Genomic DNA, 22,103 nt, shown 5'->3' with positions numbered 1-22,103 from the left:
ACATTGTAGCATTATTGTATTTCTTCTTCCAAGTTTGACAGTCCTTGTTCTCTACTTCTTCTTTTCCTTCTCTGCTGAACATGAAGAAATTGCATTCTTCATGGGAAAAGTACAAAGATAATCTTTGTTGATGAAGTTGGAAGAGAAGGATAGAAAGGATGAAAGATCCTGTCTTTCCAAGAAGGAAAGTCTGTGTTATGGCTTAGGCACATTATTGTCTCCAATTTTTACACTTAAAACTCATGTCAAGGATTTGTTTAATAAAGGTGATAATTGGAATAACAGGCAATATGTGAAAACTAAAATCCATCTTAAATGCCCTTTTTTAGGTAAGCTATTTCATCATTTGTACATTACATTTGATACTGGCCCTGTGATGTCTTTCTGTAACATAGATATGCAGCTACCAAAACTCAAGGTCCTGTTCACTAATCCAATTGGCCTAAAAATAATTTCCTTATTTTCCTAAAACACCTTTTTAAACTCTTCTTCTTTATCATTGCTCTTGCTATCTTCACTTTGAGATCCTTCAGTAGGAGTTTTTACTTTCTCCTTTTCTTTACCTTCAAATGCTATACGTTTGTCTTTTCCTGTAAATTTAAAAAAAAAAAAAGTTGCTATTATATAAATATTTTGCTTTAAAGCATGCTGTCCCCTCATTGGAGGCAAAACAGTATTGACTTTCATTTAGTAATACCTGGATCACCAAAAATTGGTTTTATTTCATGACACATTTTCACACTAGGAATGTGGTTTAGAGTCCAGCCTATAAGCCATAGCTTAGCAAACACGGTGCACTACCAATCTGTTACTAAAGATGGATAGGCAGACATAAATAGATCCATGAAAATGACCAAAAAATCAAAATAAGCATAAACAATTTAACAAAAGACAGAGAAGTATTTTGTGTCATCTTTTTCTGCTTGCATCCTATTGAACCACCTGTAGTATTGACCCTGCCTATGCCTCTATAGCTGGAGAAACCTGAACCCAGAAGGAGAAAATCCCATGAAAGAAAAGAGCTCCATTACTGATTAAGCCTAAAAATACATTTTTCCTTAAAACATTTTTTTTCCTTCAAATATAAACTATTTCTCTTGTAACAATATGGGATCTTCTAAAATCTTTGTAGGACACCCCAAAGAAGTGGGAACCAGTCATTCAAGTGCTAGCCTTTGACTACACTAATTTAAACTGACCAGCCAAAAAAGCACATAATTCTACTTCCTGCAGGAAAGTTAAAAACAGAGGGACAGTACCAAATAGCTGACAGAACTGAGAAGAGAAGAACACTGGATTTCACTTACAAATGGGGAGATGTGATGTGGAAGAGTTATGAGTGACAGATAGAAAGGGAACTTGAATGTTCTTCCTCTAGAGCAAATACTTTGCTAATCTAAACAGAAGGACAGCTTTTAACTCTAGAAACCCCACCACAACTGAGTTATCTCCACACTTCACAAGCTAGTGGTTTGGTTAACAGTGGTTAAAGACAGCAGAGATGTGACACAGATGAAATTGTAGTGGGAGGAAAGTTTGTTTAGCAAATTAGCTAAAACAGATCAGTTTGGATAAAAACTAGCTAAAGTCTACAGAACTTTTTATTTAAATAAGGAGCATTAACTACCTTGTAATTCCGAGGGCTTAAGAGATGGAAATTCATAATTCTTTTCAAATATCTCTATTAGATCTTGAACAGCATCTTCAATGCGCATGCTTTTGACGTTCAGTAACTCAGAACATTCTTTAGTATAATCCTGTTACATAAAAATATCAATGCATTGTCTTAGTTATCACTGATTATTTTATAACTGTTTCTCTTCATGGAGATTCAAAACATTTCCCTGAATATTGTATTAATCAGAAAAAAAAACATTTCAATGAAACATATATATTTATTAAAATACACTTCTATATTTATAAAAATTTCTGCTATATTATCACTATACTTTTAATGCCTAAAAAAGCCCAGTTTTAAAATGCAATGGTACTTTTAGGTGCTTAAAAAAATTCTGAATATTGAAGAGAGGTCACACTCTGAATCTGAAATTGCCCAAACACTGTTTCAACCGTCCTCAATAATTTTATTTACTTGCATTGATTTGATAATTAATACATTTTTAGCCTATTTTGTAATAAGAAAACTTTCAGATTTTTCAAATACACTTGCTGGAAAATATTTTTTGCCTTCTCCTTAAAAGCAACAATTTGGAAAAAAATAGGGGGGAAGAAGGGCTATATATTTCTGAGGTCCTTCATACACAGAAAATCTCATCAAAGTATAAACCACTTAAATAAGATTATCTATGACATACTACAGCTTGAATACCAAAGAACCAATATATCTTTATATAAAATATTTTAACCAAAATAATTTAATTACAAATAAAGTTCTGTAATTCCACATAGAGAATTTTTTAGTTTTATTTTAATTTACTAAGGCATTTTTTTCTAACATGCCCCCAAATTCAAGTTGAAAGATGTAAAGTGGCACACACCTCATTGTCAGTCAACAGATCCTCTATTTTGATAGCACCATCAACTGGTAAGCTAACTAAAGAAGTTCTTGATATTTCTTTTAATATGGAACCAATCCGCACATCACTTATAACATTTACCTAGAAAGAGAAAACCACATGACTACCATACACTTATCTTTAAAGCATAATGTATTCCTTTTTAGAGTGCTCTAACAAGTAAAAAATGTATTGCAGAAAAATAAATGCAAGACTGTAACAGAGTAGAAAATTCTCCAAGTGAATAAAAACAAGAGTTATGGTTGAAGGTTAATTACAATTACTAGACTCCCAAAGAATCCCGGCTGGTTTAACTGCAGTTTTAGGCAGACAGGCAGTAACAAAAAGTCAGACTCTAGATCATTGATGTCATGCAAGGTACACTGCTTCTAGATTAAATAAAACAGAGTAATAGAACAAGCTACATCAATACAATTAGATACTTGTTCATGATCTTACTGACCACAAGTCTAGCATCAAGGCAAGTGGGGCGTCTTCTGTAAATTGCTTATGAGTTAATCTTCAGTCCTTCTCCTCCTTTTTAGTCAACACAGTTTTTTGCTGGGTTTTTGATTCTAAATTGCAGCATTATTAGTAACAGTCAACTACACTGAATTGTTTTTCGCCATGGCAGAATCCAAGTAAAAGTGACTTCTGTCCATCTTTTAATCTTTTATCTGAAGTAGTCTGCATCTGCGATAGTCCATCTTGTTTTTCACAATATACCTCAGGCTTCCATTTCACACCACTTTTTTTCCTGTTTGACAATAATACCCCATTCACAGAAATCAAGAGTCTAACCAAGGTTAACTTTTTAAAATTGATATGGGAAAGAGAAGTAAAAAAAAATGCACACAACCTAGATTTACGTAAAAACATGGAAATTTTAGATATAATCAGGCTTAAAAAACTGTTCATTTCTGACAAAGATAATGTTTTTCTAGCTTTGGGTTTCAGTGGCAAACAGAGCATTGCTCATAATTATGATTTTCTGCCATACATAAAAAGAACTGGATACACTGACCAGTGACTAACAATCTCCTACCAAAGGAGAAACAATTTACAATATTCATAGAAAAGATAATAGTCACACAGTTTAACCATCAAGCCAGAATGTCGATCTGACTGTCAAGCTAAAGTCTTGAGAGAAAAGCCAAGGCAATACTGGTTCTCAAGCATGTTAAATCATAGAATCATGGTATACCAAGTTGAAAGAAGACTTCAAGGATCATCTGGTCCAAATTTTCTTGGCAAAAGCATAGCCTAGACAAGACAGCCCAGCACCCTGTCCAGCTGAGTCTCAAAATTGTCCGACACTGGGGAATCCACCACTTTCAGTGGGAGATTATTTCAGTGGCTGACTGTTCTCACTGCAAAAAGTTTTCCTCTTGTGTCAAATTGGTAATTCTCCACGAGTAACTTATACCCATTACCCCCCATCTTTTCCAAATAAATCGTTGTAGAAAGGGAGTCTCCATCTTCTTTGCAGCCAATCTTCAAATATTACACCATGACGATAAGGTCTCCCCTAAGCCTTCTTTACTCAAGGTTGAAAAAAAACCATTTCTCTCAACTTTTTGTCATTTTTCAGGCTTCCCAGTCCTTTGATCATCATTGTGGCCCTTCCCTGAACCCTCTCCAAATGTCTTCTGTATAGCAGGGACAAAAACTGAATACAGTTCCAGGTTTGGCCTCACCAGCACCAAGTAGAGGAGGATGGTGATTTGTCATCACTGCTTATTAATGCAACCCAACATCCTGCTGACTTTCTTTGCTGGAGCAGCACACTGTTCACTCACACTGAACTTGTTATCCACAAGGATGCCCAGCTCAGGCTCATGATGTAGATCTCAGCCTATGTTGCACTCCTGGATGATGTTTTCCCAGGTGCAAGACCTTACATTTGTCCTTGTTGAACTTTGTAAGGTTCTTGCTAGACCATTCTTGATGCTTATTCAGGTCTGCCTGTCGGGTGGCTCTCCACTTTCCCATTTAGCTTGGTGTCATCAGCAAACTTTGTCAGGGTACACTTGATCCCATCATCCAGATTACTTATGTAGATATTAAATATGGAATCAAATGAATTCAGAAATTCTGTGACAAATATCAAGAGAGTAAAAGAGCACAGAGCAGCATGCAGAGAACTGTGAGGAAAAAACATAATCTCCTTCATTATTTTATGGGCTGCACAAAGAGGACACAGTTTCACAACATGTCTGCTATGGATAGAGTTAATGCTCCAAAGTTCTCCACTCAACAGTTTTTACATGGAAGTATCTTTTATGCAGCTGCAGTCATGGACAAGCACTCAAAGACAGGCATTGACTATGAAAATCAGAGTGAAAGCCGCAGAATCTGAAGACAAGAAGTGGAAATAGATTCTATTTTAAGGACAGAAGGAAAAATCAAATATATTATGGCAATAATAGGAGAGAATCATTGAGCGTACCCCTACTCCAATAAAAGGAACTTATTTTAAAAAGCAATAAAATCTGTATGTATGGTACAAAAATAAGTACAAATTATGTTTGAATATGAAAAATAGCATCCTAGAAATAATTTCTGTAAGGTATTGGTTTTATTTATATAGCGAGCAAATGTTTACCCTTCTCAAAAGCTGTCTATATACATGCAGAACTTGATCAGCTTCTTGAAAGAAAGTTTCCAGAGTGACAGATGACCAAGTCAACATGGTGAGTCCTTGCCTCAACACACTTTCCATCTAAGCATAAAGATATAATTTAAAAAATTAAAAAAAAAACCCAAAAAACCCACAAGAGAAAACAATTAAAACAAGTTATATTATTATATTCACTAACATTGTTTATAAAACAGAGTGGCATGCAAGGGAGGTTACAAGTTTCCAACAAAAATGGTCGAATAAATTTATGCAATAGAAAGGAAGGGGAGGGTAGTGCATACTACAGCCTCAGGTTTTTTGTTTCTCACCCTTCTGTCCGAATTTGTAGCTATGCAAACTTACACAAACTCTGCAACCTTTTGGTGTGACTACCTACAACCAAAACGGGGAGGGTTACTTAAAACATTCATGTACATACACTTGTAACTATCTGGCAAAACAAAATGGCTTGTGGGATAGACATTCTGTGTCTCCAATAAAACTGTACTTTCAGTGTAGCATAAAACATCATAGTGTAGCATTCTAAACCACTGAAGAGACTTTATTTACAAGGTTAATAATTCCCTCTGAGCAAATCTCCACGTTAAAGCCAGAGATTTGTGGAGACAGGTAGACCTCAAAGACCATATTTTTTGTTCTACTGGTCTTCTATCTCATAGGCACTAAGATTATTTGACTGTAAAGCACATTATTTGAGAACAGTATGAAGGATCCAAAGAACAAATTGTTAGTCTTAAAGGTCTCAGTAAAATCCATTAAGCTCACAACATGCAGATCCACCTAAATATTTCAGAATTATAAATTATTATTAAGTTATTTTAAGATCTTATGAGGTATACTGAAGTGCATGCAGCAATACTAACCTTATGCATTTTTGGCGTCATCAGATTTACAAACACGTTACGTGTTCCTTTACACAAATCTTCATAAGACTGGACAACACCCTGTTGATTATTAGAAAGGGTAGTATCAAGCAGAATATTTAAAGCATTTTCTACAACAAAACAATTTTTCATACAATCAAATAATCTGAAAAAAGATATTGAAAGTTGCACAATGCTGTATTTGAAAACAAATGTAGAATTTTACACAGATATTACATACCTATGAACATCATTTCTGGGATGCAATGAATTTTTATCATGCTGTAGAAGGAGGAATGAAAGCCATCTTTGTGTGACATTTTCTTAAGGCACAAAGCCAGAAAAAGAATTAACTTTCTCTAGAACTAAAGACAGCTTGATCCTTAGTGACCGTAACTTGCAATACCCTCTTAATATTGAGTATCATATGTTTTAGATGCTAAAGTCAGGTATGAACTCATTTTTAAAATATCCTATTCTCTTGTGCCATAAGCGCATACACACAGAGAAAAGTCTTGTGTGATGCACAAGATACAGGCTCCCCAAGATACAGGCTCTTGAAATAACACCATGGCACAGACTACAATAGGTGTAACAAATGCCACTTCTCTTGCAGGTAACTTGCAAGAGAATTAACTTGTTAATCCGTCACATTTCTGTGGCTCATGATATATTCCAAACCAGACTAACTCCAATATTTCTTCTCCAAAACTCTAAAACCCTGCATTTTACTAATTTTCAGACTGTGAAAACTATTTGTATAGCTTAAATTAGTTCATGACCGAAGTATACTTAGTGTGCCATTGGGTATATGAAGTATATATTCTTATATTTAAGTATCTACCAGCCCACACAGGCCTTAGCAGGGGGTTTTCAAATGAGATTTTCTATGTTCACCTGTGCATTCTGCAAATTTACCTTAAGCTACCTCTTACCCAGCTTTAATCTATAGCTGTAGAAAAAAAATCCATGTTTAAACACATTCCCTTTTTAATTTTTTTAAATAGCAATCACAATACTTTTCAAGTTTACCTCTAACTGCAACTTGTTTGACTTCAATTTATCTTCTATTATTGCTAGTTTGACTGCTTGCTCTGGTACTTCCAGACCCAACTTTATCATACATTTTGTCTCTCGCACTATCTCAAGAATCTGGGGATCAAAATTTACCAGGAACTTCTCAGTTGTAGGATGACGCACAAGTATCGTGGTTTGTAAGACTGTAAAGACATTCTAGTATCAGTTTCTAAGACAAATAATTGTTTAAATTCTACAAATTATTATGAGATCCATATTTCTAATGTTACAATATAGTGATTAAGTATGTAGGGTTACTTGTGAAATAGCTTCACGTTTTCAGTTAAAGAAAATACACAGCCCACTTCCATCATATTAACTTTCTGCCTTTCTCTTCATAAACTAAACAAGCCTCAGATCTACTCTTATTTGTGTCATAATTTTTTTCAGCCCAAGTTAAAAAATCATGAAATTAGTTCTCTAAGTACCAGGAAACACAATGCTTGACTATCAAACATTTCTAGCCATTTAGTAATATTTGTCCTTAGAGGGACTAGGGCAATACAACCTTATGAATTATTATATTGGAAAAAAAACCAAAAACCAGAAATAATTATTAAATAGTACACATGGAGAATTTAAATACCAAAGTTATTTGTGTCTTAAATTTGTGTAACTAATGTTTACAGTCATCTGTCAAACAGTACCAAATCTGCAATCCTCTGCATCAAAACCAAGTATCAAGGTCAGTAAAGCTCTGAGATTGTATTACTGAGTCTGAGAATTGGATAATGATTTACTTGCACATTTTAAGGGTAAATGAGGCTTAAAAAAATCTGATTTGATTTATATTAACTTACTATTCAACAACAATTTAAAGAAGCAAGTACATATTTAATTACTTACGATACTGTAATTGTGAAATTTCCTTCATCCATGCATTATGATAGACAACCTCAAACTCCACCAATACATATGCAAGTTTGTTGTATGATTGAACTACTGCTTTACCTTCTGGACTTGCCAAGATATCTGAATGTTTCTGTTAAAACACAGTACATTCAAATTAAAACTATATCCAAAACCACCCATACCACTTGGGTTTTTCTCAATTTAACTATTGTCTATACATAGTGTAGGTTAATACTATGAATTATACTGACAGTGTTCTTAAAAACTGTATCAAATATTTATGATTCAAATTTACATGGCAATAAAGTCAGTAAGAACTTGTAAGGAATAAATACAAAATATTTAACATCAGTGAGAGCAATTACTTTAATATACTGTCATAAATACCTGCAATTCACAGTGAAATGGATATTCAGTTCTACTCAAAATTGAATAAGTGAAAATCTATTGTAAAAGTTTCCTTTCTTAATCAGTAGTGATATTTATGTCTGTTTTCCTTGGAACAGATTTAGATCACATCTTAGGGAAACAGGAAAGTGAAAACCACTCTCACATAGAAGTTAACTTGGCATGAGACCCTAGATGCTTTGTAGGAGAATCATTCAAACATTTCAAGAATTCTTCAAGGTTATTTTCAGCTGAAATAGTCTAGTCTATTCTATTCCAACATTACAAGGCTTACTGCAGAGCAGTATAAACATACAAAGAAAAACGTTGCTTAGCATACAACAAGTGATGCAATCATAACCAGAAATTTTATGATCACTCTACTGAAGACAGTTCATTGTTACACAAAACACCGAGTTTTTCAGCACATCAACTTACATGGAAATAGCTGATTGGTTCATTTATCCTTCTGAATAGCTGTCTCACCCACAGTATCTTTCCTGCTATAGGTGGCATGTTTCGAGCAAGAGGAGGGTCATCTTTCTGGGTTTGGTAAAGCTACAGCAAGAACAATATCATTAAACACATGTATTAAACAACCTATTGAAATGCTAAACTGTTTTCTCTGGTAGCAAAATTTCTTCTTCCTCCCAGACAGATTAAATTTCCATGGAGTCACACAACAGCTCATGGAGAGAAAAATTTATTTCTTCCCTGACTTGGTACCCTTCAAATATGCACACATATCAATGCTGGTACCTCTCCTGTCTCCATTACCTCACACTGTTTCCCAGCTGTGCTTACTTATGACAGAGTCCTGAGTACACCAAAAGGCATTGTGAACCCTGGGGCGGAGCAGCCAGTACTCAGGACCAAGTCTGACACCTGACTTTGAAGCCATCTGCTATGAAAGAAAGCTGTTTAAGGAAGTGGTGTCAGGAGAACCCTTGCGGGGCCTTTCCTCCTTAGCTTGAAACTGGCCTCAGGAGAGGCTAGATTGTTAACTGAGAGCTTTCTCTTAAATAGAAACATCAACACTGTTCTTCAGACACACATATCTGACTATTAGATAACATTACAGGATTTGGACTTAATTATTCTTGTGTGTCCCTTCCAAATCAGGATAATTTAGCATTCTACAACATGCATTTTTCTACTAACTTCTAACCAAAATGCATTTAGATACTCCTGGATACACAGCCCATGCTTTTATCTGTGTCCAAGATGAGAAAAAATTGTCCCCTGTTCAGTGAATGTCTGCATTAAAACAAAACAAACAAAAAAAGGCCTAAATTTATACTGTATGAAATTTGCAATGACAAAGTATTCAATCACTTCAGAACTAGCATTGCAGTAGGACCAACATTTTATTAGAAATAACTTGCTTGCCAAAGATAAAAGGCAATCTAGTAATATCAAAAACTACTCAGCAGAATCAAGATGTGTTCTTTGACAGAAAAAATGAGTATTTGGAGCCACACAAATACTTTAGCCACCCAACTTTAGGCATGTGAACTCAGGCTGTGATGACACAACTCTTCACTAGCCAGAATGTCTTAGCCCTATGTTGACTCCAGCGGCCCCAACCAAAGAAATCCAAGTAGCTTCATAATGACCTTGAGAGGAACTGACCTGGATGAAATCCTCTCAGTAAATGTACCTATTATTTTTGTCTGGGAAAATACAGCTAAGGGTGGGCTACATGATTTTTTAAGCAAGCAGTGCTGCTAAAAATCTGTTCATCTACTTAAGCCAGTAATTAGGGGTTCAGGGGTTGTCATATACAGTGCGTAGGTAGGGAAAGGACACTGTAAAGAGTGGTTCAGCACAGTTTTGCTAGCCTAATATTTTAAGTCACTGTTTGGAGGAAAAATTTTCTAATAACTGCAGAGTTTATAGATATTGGCTCCTTGTGCAAACTTCTATCATTGATCTTAAAAATGTGAACATCTCAAAAAACCTTTTTCAACAATCTGGTTTTCCAGATTCCCTTTATATTTATTGAAGAAAAATGGTCATTTGGAGGGAATTATTTAAATCTTCAGAACACTATATAAAATTGATCAGATTAACTCACTCTAGGGTAATTCTTTCTTTCTTTCTTTAGTGGAAAGGGAGTTTGGACATCTAGTTCTGATGCAGATGTTTTTGTTTTACAGACAAAGTAATAGTTTACAGTCAAGTGATATGAGCAGTTGCCAGAACTTAATTCCCATTTATACTTTAGTCAGGGTGCACTACAAAAATAAGGAAAAATTACTTCATAATGAACATAAATGCAATTCACCTATATTTTACATGTATTTTATGCTTGCCACAGCAATTGATAATAACTACTTATAAAGGCAAATTAACTGCAAAAGCCTCATTTAATAAAAAAATCCAAAAGGTACAAGCAAGCAATGTACACAGCCAGTAAAGCACACGTGTCTTTAAATCCAATTTATGAAGGAATAACAGAAAATATTTTGATTTATAAAGTAAAATTGTGATGACAAATTTGCCTTCAAGAGCGGTTGTGCATATTGGCTGCCCACCCACTAGGGCCTGTTTTCTGTAACAGGAAAACAGAAGTAGGATAAATTGAGAATTGGGAGTAAATTAGTGAAAGAGGCAGAAAAATAAAAATTATTCATATTAAAATGCTTGCTCCTATTTTAACATGATGTTTACAACTTACTGGAAAGAAATTAAATACCTTTTTAGTAGCCTCGAGTTCTGCTACATAATGTTGAAGAATACAACTAACTGTATGTGCTGTTTCTTCTTGAAGGCATGGCATATTCAGACTTTGAAACCTGTATTAAAAATTGGTATCCAAAATGACATTTCTAAAATAATAAATGTTTTAATTTGTTTTGGGGTATATGAACATTACATAAAATGAAATAAGCAAAAATCTGGGAAATTATTTTGAATCTGGAAAACTTTTTTCTTTGAGGAAGTTTAAACAAGTTGAAAATTTCTGCCCTGGTGGGTATTTTGGTAGCTGTTGCTTAGTATGTTTTAAGCTTTTCACTTAGTATCCTCTTATATATAAAAATATTCTAATGAAATTAAGAAAAAGAATATATTGACTCCCAAAAATATATTTTCTCATGATTATGTGGTTCAGAATATCAGTAATGAAAAATTCTCAATTAGGCCCTTTGTTTTAAAATTTGCTGGGCTGTTTAAATTGTGCTAATCAGTAATTTCAAGTTACTTTAAAATAATTTAAAATAATACCTTTGAAGTAACTGAAGTGAATTCTGTGAAGACAAAATTTTCCGAAAACAGGTATGCATAAAATTCTGTAGCTGTGTCTAAAGAATACATAACTCAGTGTGGGTTTTCAGGTCAGAGAATAGCACTTTGATGATATTTTCTTAACATAGTAGCATTTGAAAATGTTACTTAAAGCACACTTACAGCACAAAATAGCAGTGGTCATCAGGCCATGCTTAATATAATTATTAAATAGCGAGTTTCAATCAAATAATCTCTAAAATGTCATACAATTCTATTAAATAAACAAATTTGTTGCAAATTTATTCTGCCCAAAATCTGACCACATTTCTTCTGGCTAATAAATGACTTTCACTCTTAGGTCTCATAATTTTTGTCATTCTGGCCACAGAGTGAAAATCATCCTTGAGCACGGTTTGATATATTTTACACCTTCCTTTGAAAGAAGGAGAAGGAAAGGAAAAAGCCTCCCTCCAGACAAACACAAACTCCATGCTGTTTAGAAGAACAATGTAGCCTATACACAATCCAAAGTCTCACTGACAATCAGTTCCATAAATTCTTTCCCAAGTAAGTTATAATAAGTGAAAATGTTACTTACCTCTAAACGTTCAACTTCTGACATAAATTTCACAAAATCCACATCAAATTCTGTTACGTGTGGATCAAGAGTGTCATATGGTTTCTTTTGAAAAATGTGGTAGATATTTTTGAATTTTACTGCCATAAGATCTATACCTTCAATTGCACACTGAGTCAGTGCATTAAAATTCTGTTCTACGGCTATCATCTCCATTATCTGAAATAAAGATATTATATTCATGCTCATAATGAATTCTTTGTTATTTCCTCTATAAACTAAAACCTGAGCAAAATAAAACATTCAACAGCCACTTCTCTAGCTACTGCATTCACAAATCTGTTGTTTCTGAATCAAGAATCTTCAGTACTTGAAGCATGGTTAATTCAGTTTTTAACATCAGTTGTCACCACAACTCAACACAAAGTAAAATAATCTTTGTTTTACTTAATGATAAAGAGGAGTTTTTTATGTTTTACAGCTAGATCCAATAGGATAATAGGGAAAAGGAGTTAAAACATGGCATAACTAGGACAAAAAGATATATCGAAGAATATAAAAACCACAACCCTACAGATTAGTATGTATATGGATGAAAAAGTACATCAAAGACTCACAGAATTCCACCTTGTGATGATTATCCCTTGTATGACCTTATTCTGTACCAAGAAGCACCTATTACCTTTTCCACTCAAGAATGTTAGTTTAAAATCCCTTCACTGCATTACCAAGCTAAATGTTAAGATGACACCAAGCAGCAGAATCATCAGAAGAATTGTGCTTGGCAGTAAACATGAATTTTTAATGTGATTCAGAAAAAAAACCAAGTGTGTTATTTTTCACATAATTTTAAACCTCTTAAAACAGAGTCTAGATCAATCAGGTTATTTCTCTCCACACTAAAAGAGATAAATTGACAAGTTGAGAAGGCAATTGTGAGGTAATTGCATCAATCATAGGGATGACTTACTCTGTGGAAGTGCCTAAATTCTCTCAATAGAGAGCTACAGACTCCTTTAAAGGATGATTAGGAAAATGTTGGCAAGCATCCACTTTGTAAATTGTTCTTTGGAGAGATGCTTCCTCTTTACAATAACAACAGCACCCAATATACTCACTTTTTCTAATCTCCTACAAAAAGCTTCAGATTCTCCAAAAATGTACACTTCTGATACTTCCAACGCCCTTCCTCCTGGATTTTCCAAAGTCTCTTGCCTAGCTTCATGGAAGCATTTCTGATATTCTCTCAACAGATACATGCATTCCTGAAAAGTGAAGAAATAAATACCATATTCATTATGCTATGCTTATGAGAGAGGGACTAGAGTACTCAAACCTATTGACATTCCAAAGCTATTAGTTATCACTTAATCTGGTTTCAGTCAAGAGGCAACAACAACTTAAACACAGTGGTTTTCCTTCAGTATCTGAAGAAAGTGCATGCAACATCTGAATGAACATACAGTAGCAGAGCATAGTGAACCAGAAAGTGGTGGTGAATGGTGTTGCATCCAGTCGGCAGCCACCCTGGTGTCCCCAGGGATCAGTGTTGGGCCCAGTCTTGTTTAATATCTTCACTGATGATCTGGATAAGGAGACTGAGTCCACCATCAGCCAATTTGCAGACGTGGGTGTCAGCGTCGATCTGCTGGAGGGTAGGAGGGCTCTGCAGAGGGATTTGGACAGGCTGGATAAATGGGCTGAATCCAGCAATCTGTATTTAACAAGACCAAGTGCTATGTCCTGCACTTTGGCCACAATAAACCCCTGCAGCACTACAGGCTGGGGACAGAGTGGTTGGACTGTGGCCAGGCAGAAAGGGACCTGGGGGTACTGGTTGATGGCAGACTGAATATGAGCCAGCAGTGTGCCCACATGGCCAAGAAGGCCAGAGGCATCCTAGCCTCTATGAGCAATAGTGTGGTCAGCAGGACTAGGGAAGTGATCCTTCCTCTGAATTCTATGCCTTTTGGGGATGATATGAACTCAGTAACTGAGGTCCAGAAAAGGAGAAGGTGGAAATGAAGTAAACACTGGCAACCAGTATTCCCACAGCCGCACATCTTTTGCCATAGCGTATTGCATTCACTTAATTTGTTCTTAATAGGTCACCATCAGATGAAGACGAGGAAGACTATCTTAACACTGACTTTTCATGGTATGCCAAGGAAATCTTGTAAGGGAAGAAACTATTGTAACAAAGTCAGGGTCTATTCAGACACCAGATCTTCCAGGGTAGAAGGAGATGGTACCATATCAGAGCTAATCCCTCCTCCATAGCACCTCTTCCTCAAGATGGAAAGATGTGAAATATTAATTCCTTGGTTGCACATAAAGCAAAGATGCCAATTCCAAGGTCAGTGACAGACCACACTGACAAAGATGAAGCTATTGTAATTACAACAATGCCCATGGGCTGCGCGTTGGGAAAACATTAAAAGCATCATGAAATAAAAAAGCCAAGTGGTGTGAAGCACTTGATACATATCGATATGGACTTCCTTATGATATCAACAGTTAATCAATAGGTTTGACATGTAAATAATAAAATGCCAAAATACAAACATTCATTTTTCCAATGACTACTGGTGTCTCCTGATCCCAGACTCGATTCAAGCCAGCATCTGTAATGTATGCTTTACATGTTGTGACCATTTGATTTGTAACCTAGGACAGACAAATGAAAAAAAGTTTAACAGTAATTTTAAGCTTAACAGTAAATTTTCCTGTTTCACAAAATCTAATAAAATTCTCATATACCTGTGTCAATACTATCAGATTTGGAATAAATTTCACTTGTGAAAATAACAGTGGCTAAAAAATATATGCAATATATACAACAATCACCCTATAAAAACTCTGAGAACACTCCCAGAAGTACATGTAAGTCCCAGAACATATTTGTAAGTCCTATAATTTCAGCAATACATAAACACAGAATGTCATCCATCAAAATTCAAGAACAAAAAGAATTTATTGAATTCCAACGGTTCTTCACTTACATTGTTGTCTTTACACTTGCAGCACTTATTTAAGGACTGCTCTTAAAGAATTTTGTACCCTAGCAGAATGGCTTTACCTTGATTTCCTGTGGCTATTAAAAGGAAAAAACATTCTTCTACTTCTCAACCACAAAAATCCAAAGTTGGTAATGACAGAAGGAGAGAGAGGAGTATGTGCAGATACAGAAGACATACTACAGAGAACAGCTACAGGTAGACATTTTTTTTTTTTGTCTATTAAATAATATGAACAATTCAAAACAATTCTCCTGATGGTGTTGTTTTGGTTTTGCCTTTTTCCTTTTATATGTTCTCTGTATTCTTTGCACATGTTTGTAACTCTGTCACCTATTGTATTAGTAGCTAGCTTTCCCAGTACCTTTTCATGGCCTTTCCCTAAGCAGAAAGACAAAACAAATTCCACAGCTCCAAGCCCCAGTGGGTACACAGTCCCGTGCTATCTTGGTTCTACCTGGGAACCAAAGCCAAGAACAACTCTTCAAGATGCATTCTCATGGACAAAGTACAACTAGTGCTGAAGAGGGGGCTGCAGAGAAGGGGCTTGACCTGGAGGAAAATTGCAACACCACTTGTACTCCTAATTGGTGCTTTTTATCAATTATGCTAATTTCCTAAAACCTATAAATATGTACTCATCCTTGTAGGGGTGGGCTTAGGCAGACATTTTTCCATAACTGCCTCTGAGGGCCTCAATTAAAGATCCTCTTTCATATTACCTTCTTACTAAAATTATCTCAAGTTTCATTTCTATGTTGGGAAATAGGCAACACTGACATGAGGGTACTGTAAAGCAGGTCTTAAGTACCCCAGCTGAAAAAAGACTGGAAACTGCCATACCAAAGGCAGCCTCAAACTTTAAGAAAATTACTAATAAAGTTGGAGACAGGACTTCCAGTGTCACTTCTGATGTTCATTAAGTGGAAACAAACAGCAAATAGGGACCTTAAACTACTGGATTAAAATACAGATTTTTTCCTTGCTATTTCAAGCACAGCTTCATGTAACCAGTTTGTTACAACCAGTTTGTTTCTCTACTCTGTAGTGAAATACATACTCCCTTAAACCATTAAATAATAGACAGTAGCAAGAGTCAATATACAAATGTACAAAGACCCATTTTATAATAGGTAACATATACGTAATGTGATATATAGAAAACAGCCACAGCCATGAATAGATACAGATTCAAAAGAGCACATACTTCTTAATATCTTAGTTCAAATTAAAATGTAACAAAATTTTATGCAGGACCCTGTGGTGTAAATTTAAAAAAAAAAAAAAGTGTGTCTGTGTAATGAGGGTCTACTGTGAATTTCCCCTGAAAGCTTACTGCAGGTGTGTGGTTTAGTTAGTAAGGATTTCTTTGCTAGAAAACCAATGTACAAACCATCTTTGCATGCAGTGAATACCTGAATTCTGCAAAAGACATTGGTATAAATGCACAGCACATTTTCTCTTTAAGGAGGGAAAGTTTATGATCTGAAATTGCATTAACTTTTCAAGTACGACTTGCTTCGGAAAACAGGAACCTTTTATCTTTCTCACTTTTTGGAGGAACAGCCTAGTCAGATTGATGGCCATCTGCCATTAGGTCATCCAGGCTGAGAAAAAAAGAGCCTTTGCAGATTCTGTGACTTAGGAAACAACTGATCAGATTAATTCCGATCAGAAGATTAATCAAGAATTTAAAATAATTAACACTGATGAACCAAGAATAAACAAAGCTCCTTTCAGAAGAGAAATCTGCAATCCAAGTTTAATCCTCTCGTGATCAACAGTTCTTTTCCTTTCCCTCACAGAACCCACTTTTTACTACCATTTTTAAACAAATGCTCTACTGATTTAAACAAAATTATTTTTTCTTCTGAAAAGTCACACAATTTTTGTAATTACTATTTTGTTTAATATACTTACCTTTATAAGTAATGATGTAATTCTCTCAGAAGTATTGTAATATTTTGAAACACGGTGAATCATTTGCACAGCCTTTATCAAGTATGGTACTCCCTGTGTCATTAATACCTCAAAGCAGAGTTTCAAGAAAAAAATTACTTCCTATACTTAGCAAATAAATTTCCATTCTATTGACAACTTCTAAATTACATATTTCCCTAAGTCACATGAATCAATCTTTAAAATGTCATTCCATCTTACCAAAAGTTTTCTTACTAAAAAAGACTAACCATGCTCAATAAGATTTCAAATATCAACTAACAAGAACAATAAATGGCTCAGTTTGATCATTGGTTAAGAAATCAGATTAAAGATGTTACAAGGTAAAATAATTTTAATATTCTATTTTGATGAACAAAATTGAACACTGATTCAAAATGCAAAGCTTGCATTTTTTGCTGCAATAGGAAGTATTTTTCTGCCAGCAATTTTCTGTGATGGATGCTTTTGTTTTCCTTCAGGTAAGGGCACTAATGTACTTTCATTGTGATAACAATCTTTACATAAAATATTCCATTCAGACGCTTCAGATAACTCATTAAATAATTGTCACAATGTAAGTTTCATTAACAAATGCCTAATTCCTTCAAGTGTCATATCAAACATCTAAAGCTTTCACATATTTTGTGAAATCGATGTTCATATTGTTAAAATCATACAGTGGCATTACAAATACTCAGTAGCTCAAACACTTCCAAAGTATTTTGGTAGGGGTGGAAAAAAAAAAACAACAAAAGAAAAGATAAAACAGTAGAATTCATTAACATTATCAGGAACTTGTCAAAGTTGCAATTCAGAACATCAAGAAATTAATTTTGGCTGTCACCCCTCAATGGAGAAGCCAAGCTCCTGTAATTAAATGTGAGTTGCAAACTCAAATTCAAATTGTGAATAGACATAGAAGGCATTTGCATTTAGCAAGAGTAAAATAAATGCTATATGGTATGAAAACAACCATCTGTGTCCACATTGTTCATCACCAACACCACCCCTGAAATGGAATCAGGAGATTCTGAGTCGATAGGTTTTCTTTTTCAATCCTTGACAAAAAAATAAAACCCTGAATACTAGACTGTGTAGAAATTTCTCTGCTTCAAAGCCTTGAGCTAAATGAGTCTGAATTTTCATATATTAACCTACTTCAGCACAAATGTCACTGTGTGATACTGCATACACTAAATGCCATATTTTATGCACACACCAAATATCATCATAAATCCACATGTATTCCTAATTCTGTTCCTTATTCACTAATATATAAAAGAGTTGACCATACCATGCAACTCTGCACAGAATGAAGTTCTGTTTAAAACAGGCTATATTAAGCTTGGAAATCATTGTTTTTAAGCCAAATATCATAGGAAATCCTACCTAAATTAACTTGATTTCAGGAACATGATTAAACAGAAAATCACATGAATCTAAACTGTTCCAGACTAAACAAAGAACTCTAATTAACTATCCTGTATAAGTAAAATTATGAACTCTTCAACAGGTATGCACCCATTAATGTCTGTCTTTGTTTATTATACAAAGAACTTTATCTTCCTAACACCTATGAGGTAGTTCATCATTATGGCCTGGTACCTGGCACCCTCTAGTGATACCTTGAAGAGCTGAAGATAAACAGCTTAGTGACGCTGCTTATCATACTTGCTTCTTATACTATTCCATGCAATATGAGCTCTATGTGATATATTATCAAAGCCCTTTCGCTTGCCCTCAGTTACAACCTTATAGGATCCTAAGCTGCCAGAGATACAAAAGAAATGCAGCACTTCCTGACAGAGAGCTGGAGGCATATAGGACCAAAACATGAAAGACTCAAAAACAAAGGAGAATGAGCACTATTTTTCTAGGGTATTTACTCCTTTCGTTCTGTTCTGCAATAGACCTGTTATAATAATTCATAGTTATTATACCTAGTAAGTAATATCTTGAACTACCACTGAATGGTGTACCAGGACAACCAAATTGTCTAAATTCTGACTCGCAGGTACTTCTGCAAATAGAAGCAGATAATACTATATTCCATATTAAAAAAAATGTTTTGCCCATTTAGGACCCTATAAGGTTTCATTATTTTCTATATAACTGAAATTTTGGTACTTTGGTTACATTTATGTGATCATTGACACACATGGCATTTTCAGGGGAAGACATATATGGAGATTTTCATATCTTAAAATATGTAGCTGGTTTAATAGCTTTTAAAAATAATACCAGGAGCAGGAATGACTTATTAGACAATTGTATGTATTTATGCTTATTTACTAAATACATATTTCAAAATACTATATTTTATGAAATATATAATAAAAATAATGCTTCAACATTTAGCTTGACAAGCTTTTAGAAAAAAAATCAGGAAATTTAGAAATATAAATTAGAAAAAATTACTTTTTAAGTAAATATAAGGAAGGGAAATGTTCTTTTGCTCTGGGATTTCTATGAAAATACCTGAACTATGCATAAAGAATGGTGAAAGGCATACTTACAACATCAGTGGTATAAAGGGGCTGACAAACTTTTTCAAGTGTGCTTAGGTATCTCACATTATCCTTTGATTCATTTGCTGCATCTGTGATTTTGCCATCTAATTCTTGCCATGACTAGTGGGAAAAGAGTACTGTGAAAAACTTCATACATAGTGAACTATTTCTTTAACTTGCACTCACTTGCCAGAAGTAAACTTTGGTAAATGAATTTTTAAGAGGCCTTGCCAAAGCAGGCAATAAAAGTTAATTTATTGTATTTATTACACATATAATGTATTTTATGATCATTTTTGCTGCATCCCTGAAATGTCTTGTTCTTTGTCTAGATACATTCAGCACACCAGCAACACATCTAAATTTTCCTCTTCTAATTTGCCTTGGCAAATCTCTCTTAAATGAAATAAAAACAAGCAAACAAACAATAACCTTTATAGTAAAAAAAAAAGCATAAAAAAGAAAAAAATATTATTGCCTTTAGTATTTTAGAGTGTGCAACTTTCAGAACATTGATAACAGCTTTACAGTTTTGTCCTTTGATCTGTTCAATAATAAAGTTCAATTTAGCAGACATGTATTTCCAGTTTTCCAGTTCCATCAGTGGACCTGAGTTCTTAGCTTCTCTCCTCAGCTGTTTGCTCTCAATCAGAACCTGCAACCCAATTGAAAAAAAAAATCAAATGCCTACTACAGCGAATAGAAGAGTCATTATAGAGAAGAAACGCTCTTGAGGAAACTCACTTAGAAAGGAACAAACTTGCAGTTACTAACACATGAAAATGGTTCCTATTTGCAGTTACTAACACATGAAAATGGTTCCTATTTGGAAGAGCTTTCCAAGTCTGAATTGCACTTAATTTATATTCTTAAACTGAAATTAAGGCAATTAATACATAGGTTCAATTGCTGTCATACCCTGGGTGAATATCAGCATATACTGATAAGCCTTTAACCAGAATTTGTAGATTGAAATGCACCAAATGTAATTTCACTTGTCCAGAACTTCAGGAACTAGTTTAATAAAAGTATTAGATATCAGTCATAAATTTATCCATTTATGTGTTGATAAGTGTGGAGTCAGCTCTTTTTACATGTCTTTAACATTTTTATTCTTGTGAACTAAACACACTAACTATAGTATGCCTTATCAGTAGAGTATATCCCTGACTACACAGATTCATATTTTGACGAAGGATTCTCTCTTTTTCATGGAAGTTTTAGACACTAGCATCTTGGATAACTGAGACCTTACCATGCAAGACTTACACAGGATAAAATACGCCCTGCTGGGCCTGCTCAAAAATCTTTCTAAGAGCAGTACTTCCCACCACAAGTGGCAGTAGAAACTTAACAGGTAATGTAAATTTAGGTATGCTCTATATACATACGTGGTCCTCATCAGTGTTATTAGACCTGCAACCCTCTGTTCTCTTCTTACTATTTGTGAATTAAGTGTTCAGAAACTCTTATTCTCACTAGAATGTAAATTCCTGGGCATAAGGACTACCTGCTTGACTCCCCTTGTGCATAGAAGCAGAGCACTTCTCTTAGTTTGGGTGAAGATGCAGCCAAAGCCTTTGGCAAACTTCAGGCAAGTCTCACATATAATTTATAAATATTCATCCATATTCGTGCTGAATTGATGTGTTAAAACAGCAACTCACATGTTCAATTTGTTTATACCATATCATAAGTACTTCCTCTAGCTGGTTAACTGTGTCATAATTGTCAGCCGCTGCCGTTATTTTATCAAAGGTCTGGAGTTCAGAAAAATTAATGTGATCTATTTTTTTCAACTCCACTGTTCCTTCAATGCATGCTGCAGCACCTGAGAGAAAGGCAATTACAATACCAAACCAATTAAGACTTCAAAATAAATTTCCACCAGTCAAAGCAATTTAAATTTGAAACTATACATCTGCAGTTGGTGTTGTTTTTATATAATAGCAATTTACTGCACTCACATAAAGCATAAATATCTGATTTTAAATGCAGTGATGCTCCTTAAAAGCAATGTGTCACTATTTTCTTAAGAAAATAAGCCACCCATGTATATATTATGCAAGTAATGGATAATTTTATTTTTCCTTGCAGAATGTGATGAGTGCCTTATCTATACACTACTGCCTTTAAATAGAAATCCTTAAGCAGAATTCCTCTAGTTTGTTTCCTAAATGCAATGCTTACCTCCTAAAAATGAAATGTATTTCTTAATTGTTTCCACAAATTTCTGCTTGTCTTTTGTATCCTCTTTAGACTGACCTAAATTACCCCAATTACTTGTTTCAAGGACAGCAGGGAGAAAAACCTTTTCTATGACATCTTTAATACCAGGTAGGAGTCCATCAGTGGCATCCAAAACACCAAAGGAAATTTCCTGCAGTGTAAAAATATTATTGTTATCAAAGCAGTAACTTACACTAGAAACAGTAATATAAGTTCCATGTATGTTTATAAAAGCACTCAATATGCCAAACAAAACTTTAAT

At 34.6% G+C, this 22,103-nt stretch overlaps 1 protein-coding gene across 1 annotated transcript in view; it reads right to left on the bottom strand.

Annotated features, from left to right (window-relative positions):
• Positions 1 to 22,103, bottom strand: part of DNAH8 (dynein axonemal heavy chain 8) — a 117,270-nt gene that overhangs the window by 89,180 nt on the left and 5,987 nt on the right. The window contains 18 exon segments of the mRNA XM_038132165.1: positions 475 to 584; positions 1,628 to 1,757; positions 2,499 to 2,618; positions 5,122 to 5,238; positions 6,021 to 6,101; positions 7,053 to 7,240; positions 7,944 to 8,079; positions 8,775 to 8,894; positions 11,035 to 11,134; positions 11,565 to 11,641; positions 12,166 to 12,363; positions 13,263 to 13,409; positions 14,710 to 14,811; positions 17,082 to 17,189; positions 19,619 to 19,732; positions 20,091 to 20,267; positions 21,280 to 21,443; positions 21,803 to 21,992. Of these exon segments, the coding sequence (XP_037988093.1) occupies positions 475 to 584; positions 1,628 to 1,757; positions 2,499 to 2,618; positions 5,122 to 5,238; positions 6,021 to 6,101; positions 7,053 to 7,240; positions 7,944 to 8,079; positions 8,775 to 8,894; positions 11,035 to 11,134; positions 11,565 to 11,641; positions 12,166 to 12,363; positions 13,263 to 13,409; positions 14,710 to 14,811; positions 17,082 to 17,189; positions 19,619 to 19,732; positions 20,091 to 20,267; positions 21,280 to 21,443; positions 21,803 to 21,992 (2,379 nt within the window).

The sequence above is a fragment of the Motacilla alba genome, chromosome 3 (assembly GCF_015832195.1).
Source record: "Motacilla alba alba isolate MOTALB_02 chromosome 3, Motacilla_alba_V1.0_pri, whole genome shotgun sequence".
Classification (NCBI taxonomy): Eukaryota; Metazoa; Chordata; class Aves; order Passeriformes; family Motacillidae; genus Motacilla; species Motacilla alba.
The sequence above is the reverse complement of the archived record's forward strand: the minus strand, read 5'-3'. Positions and strand labels throughout refer to the sequence as shown.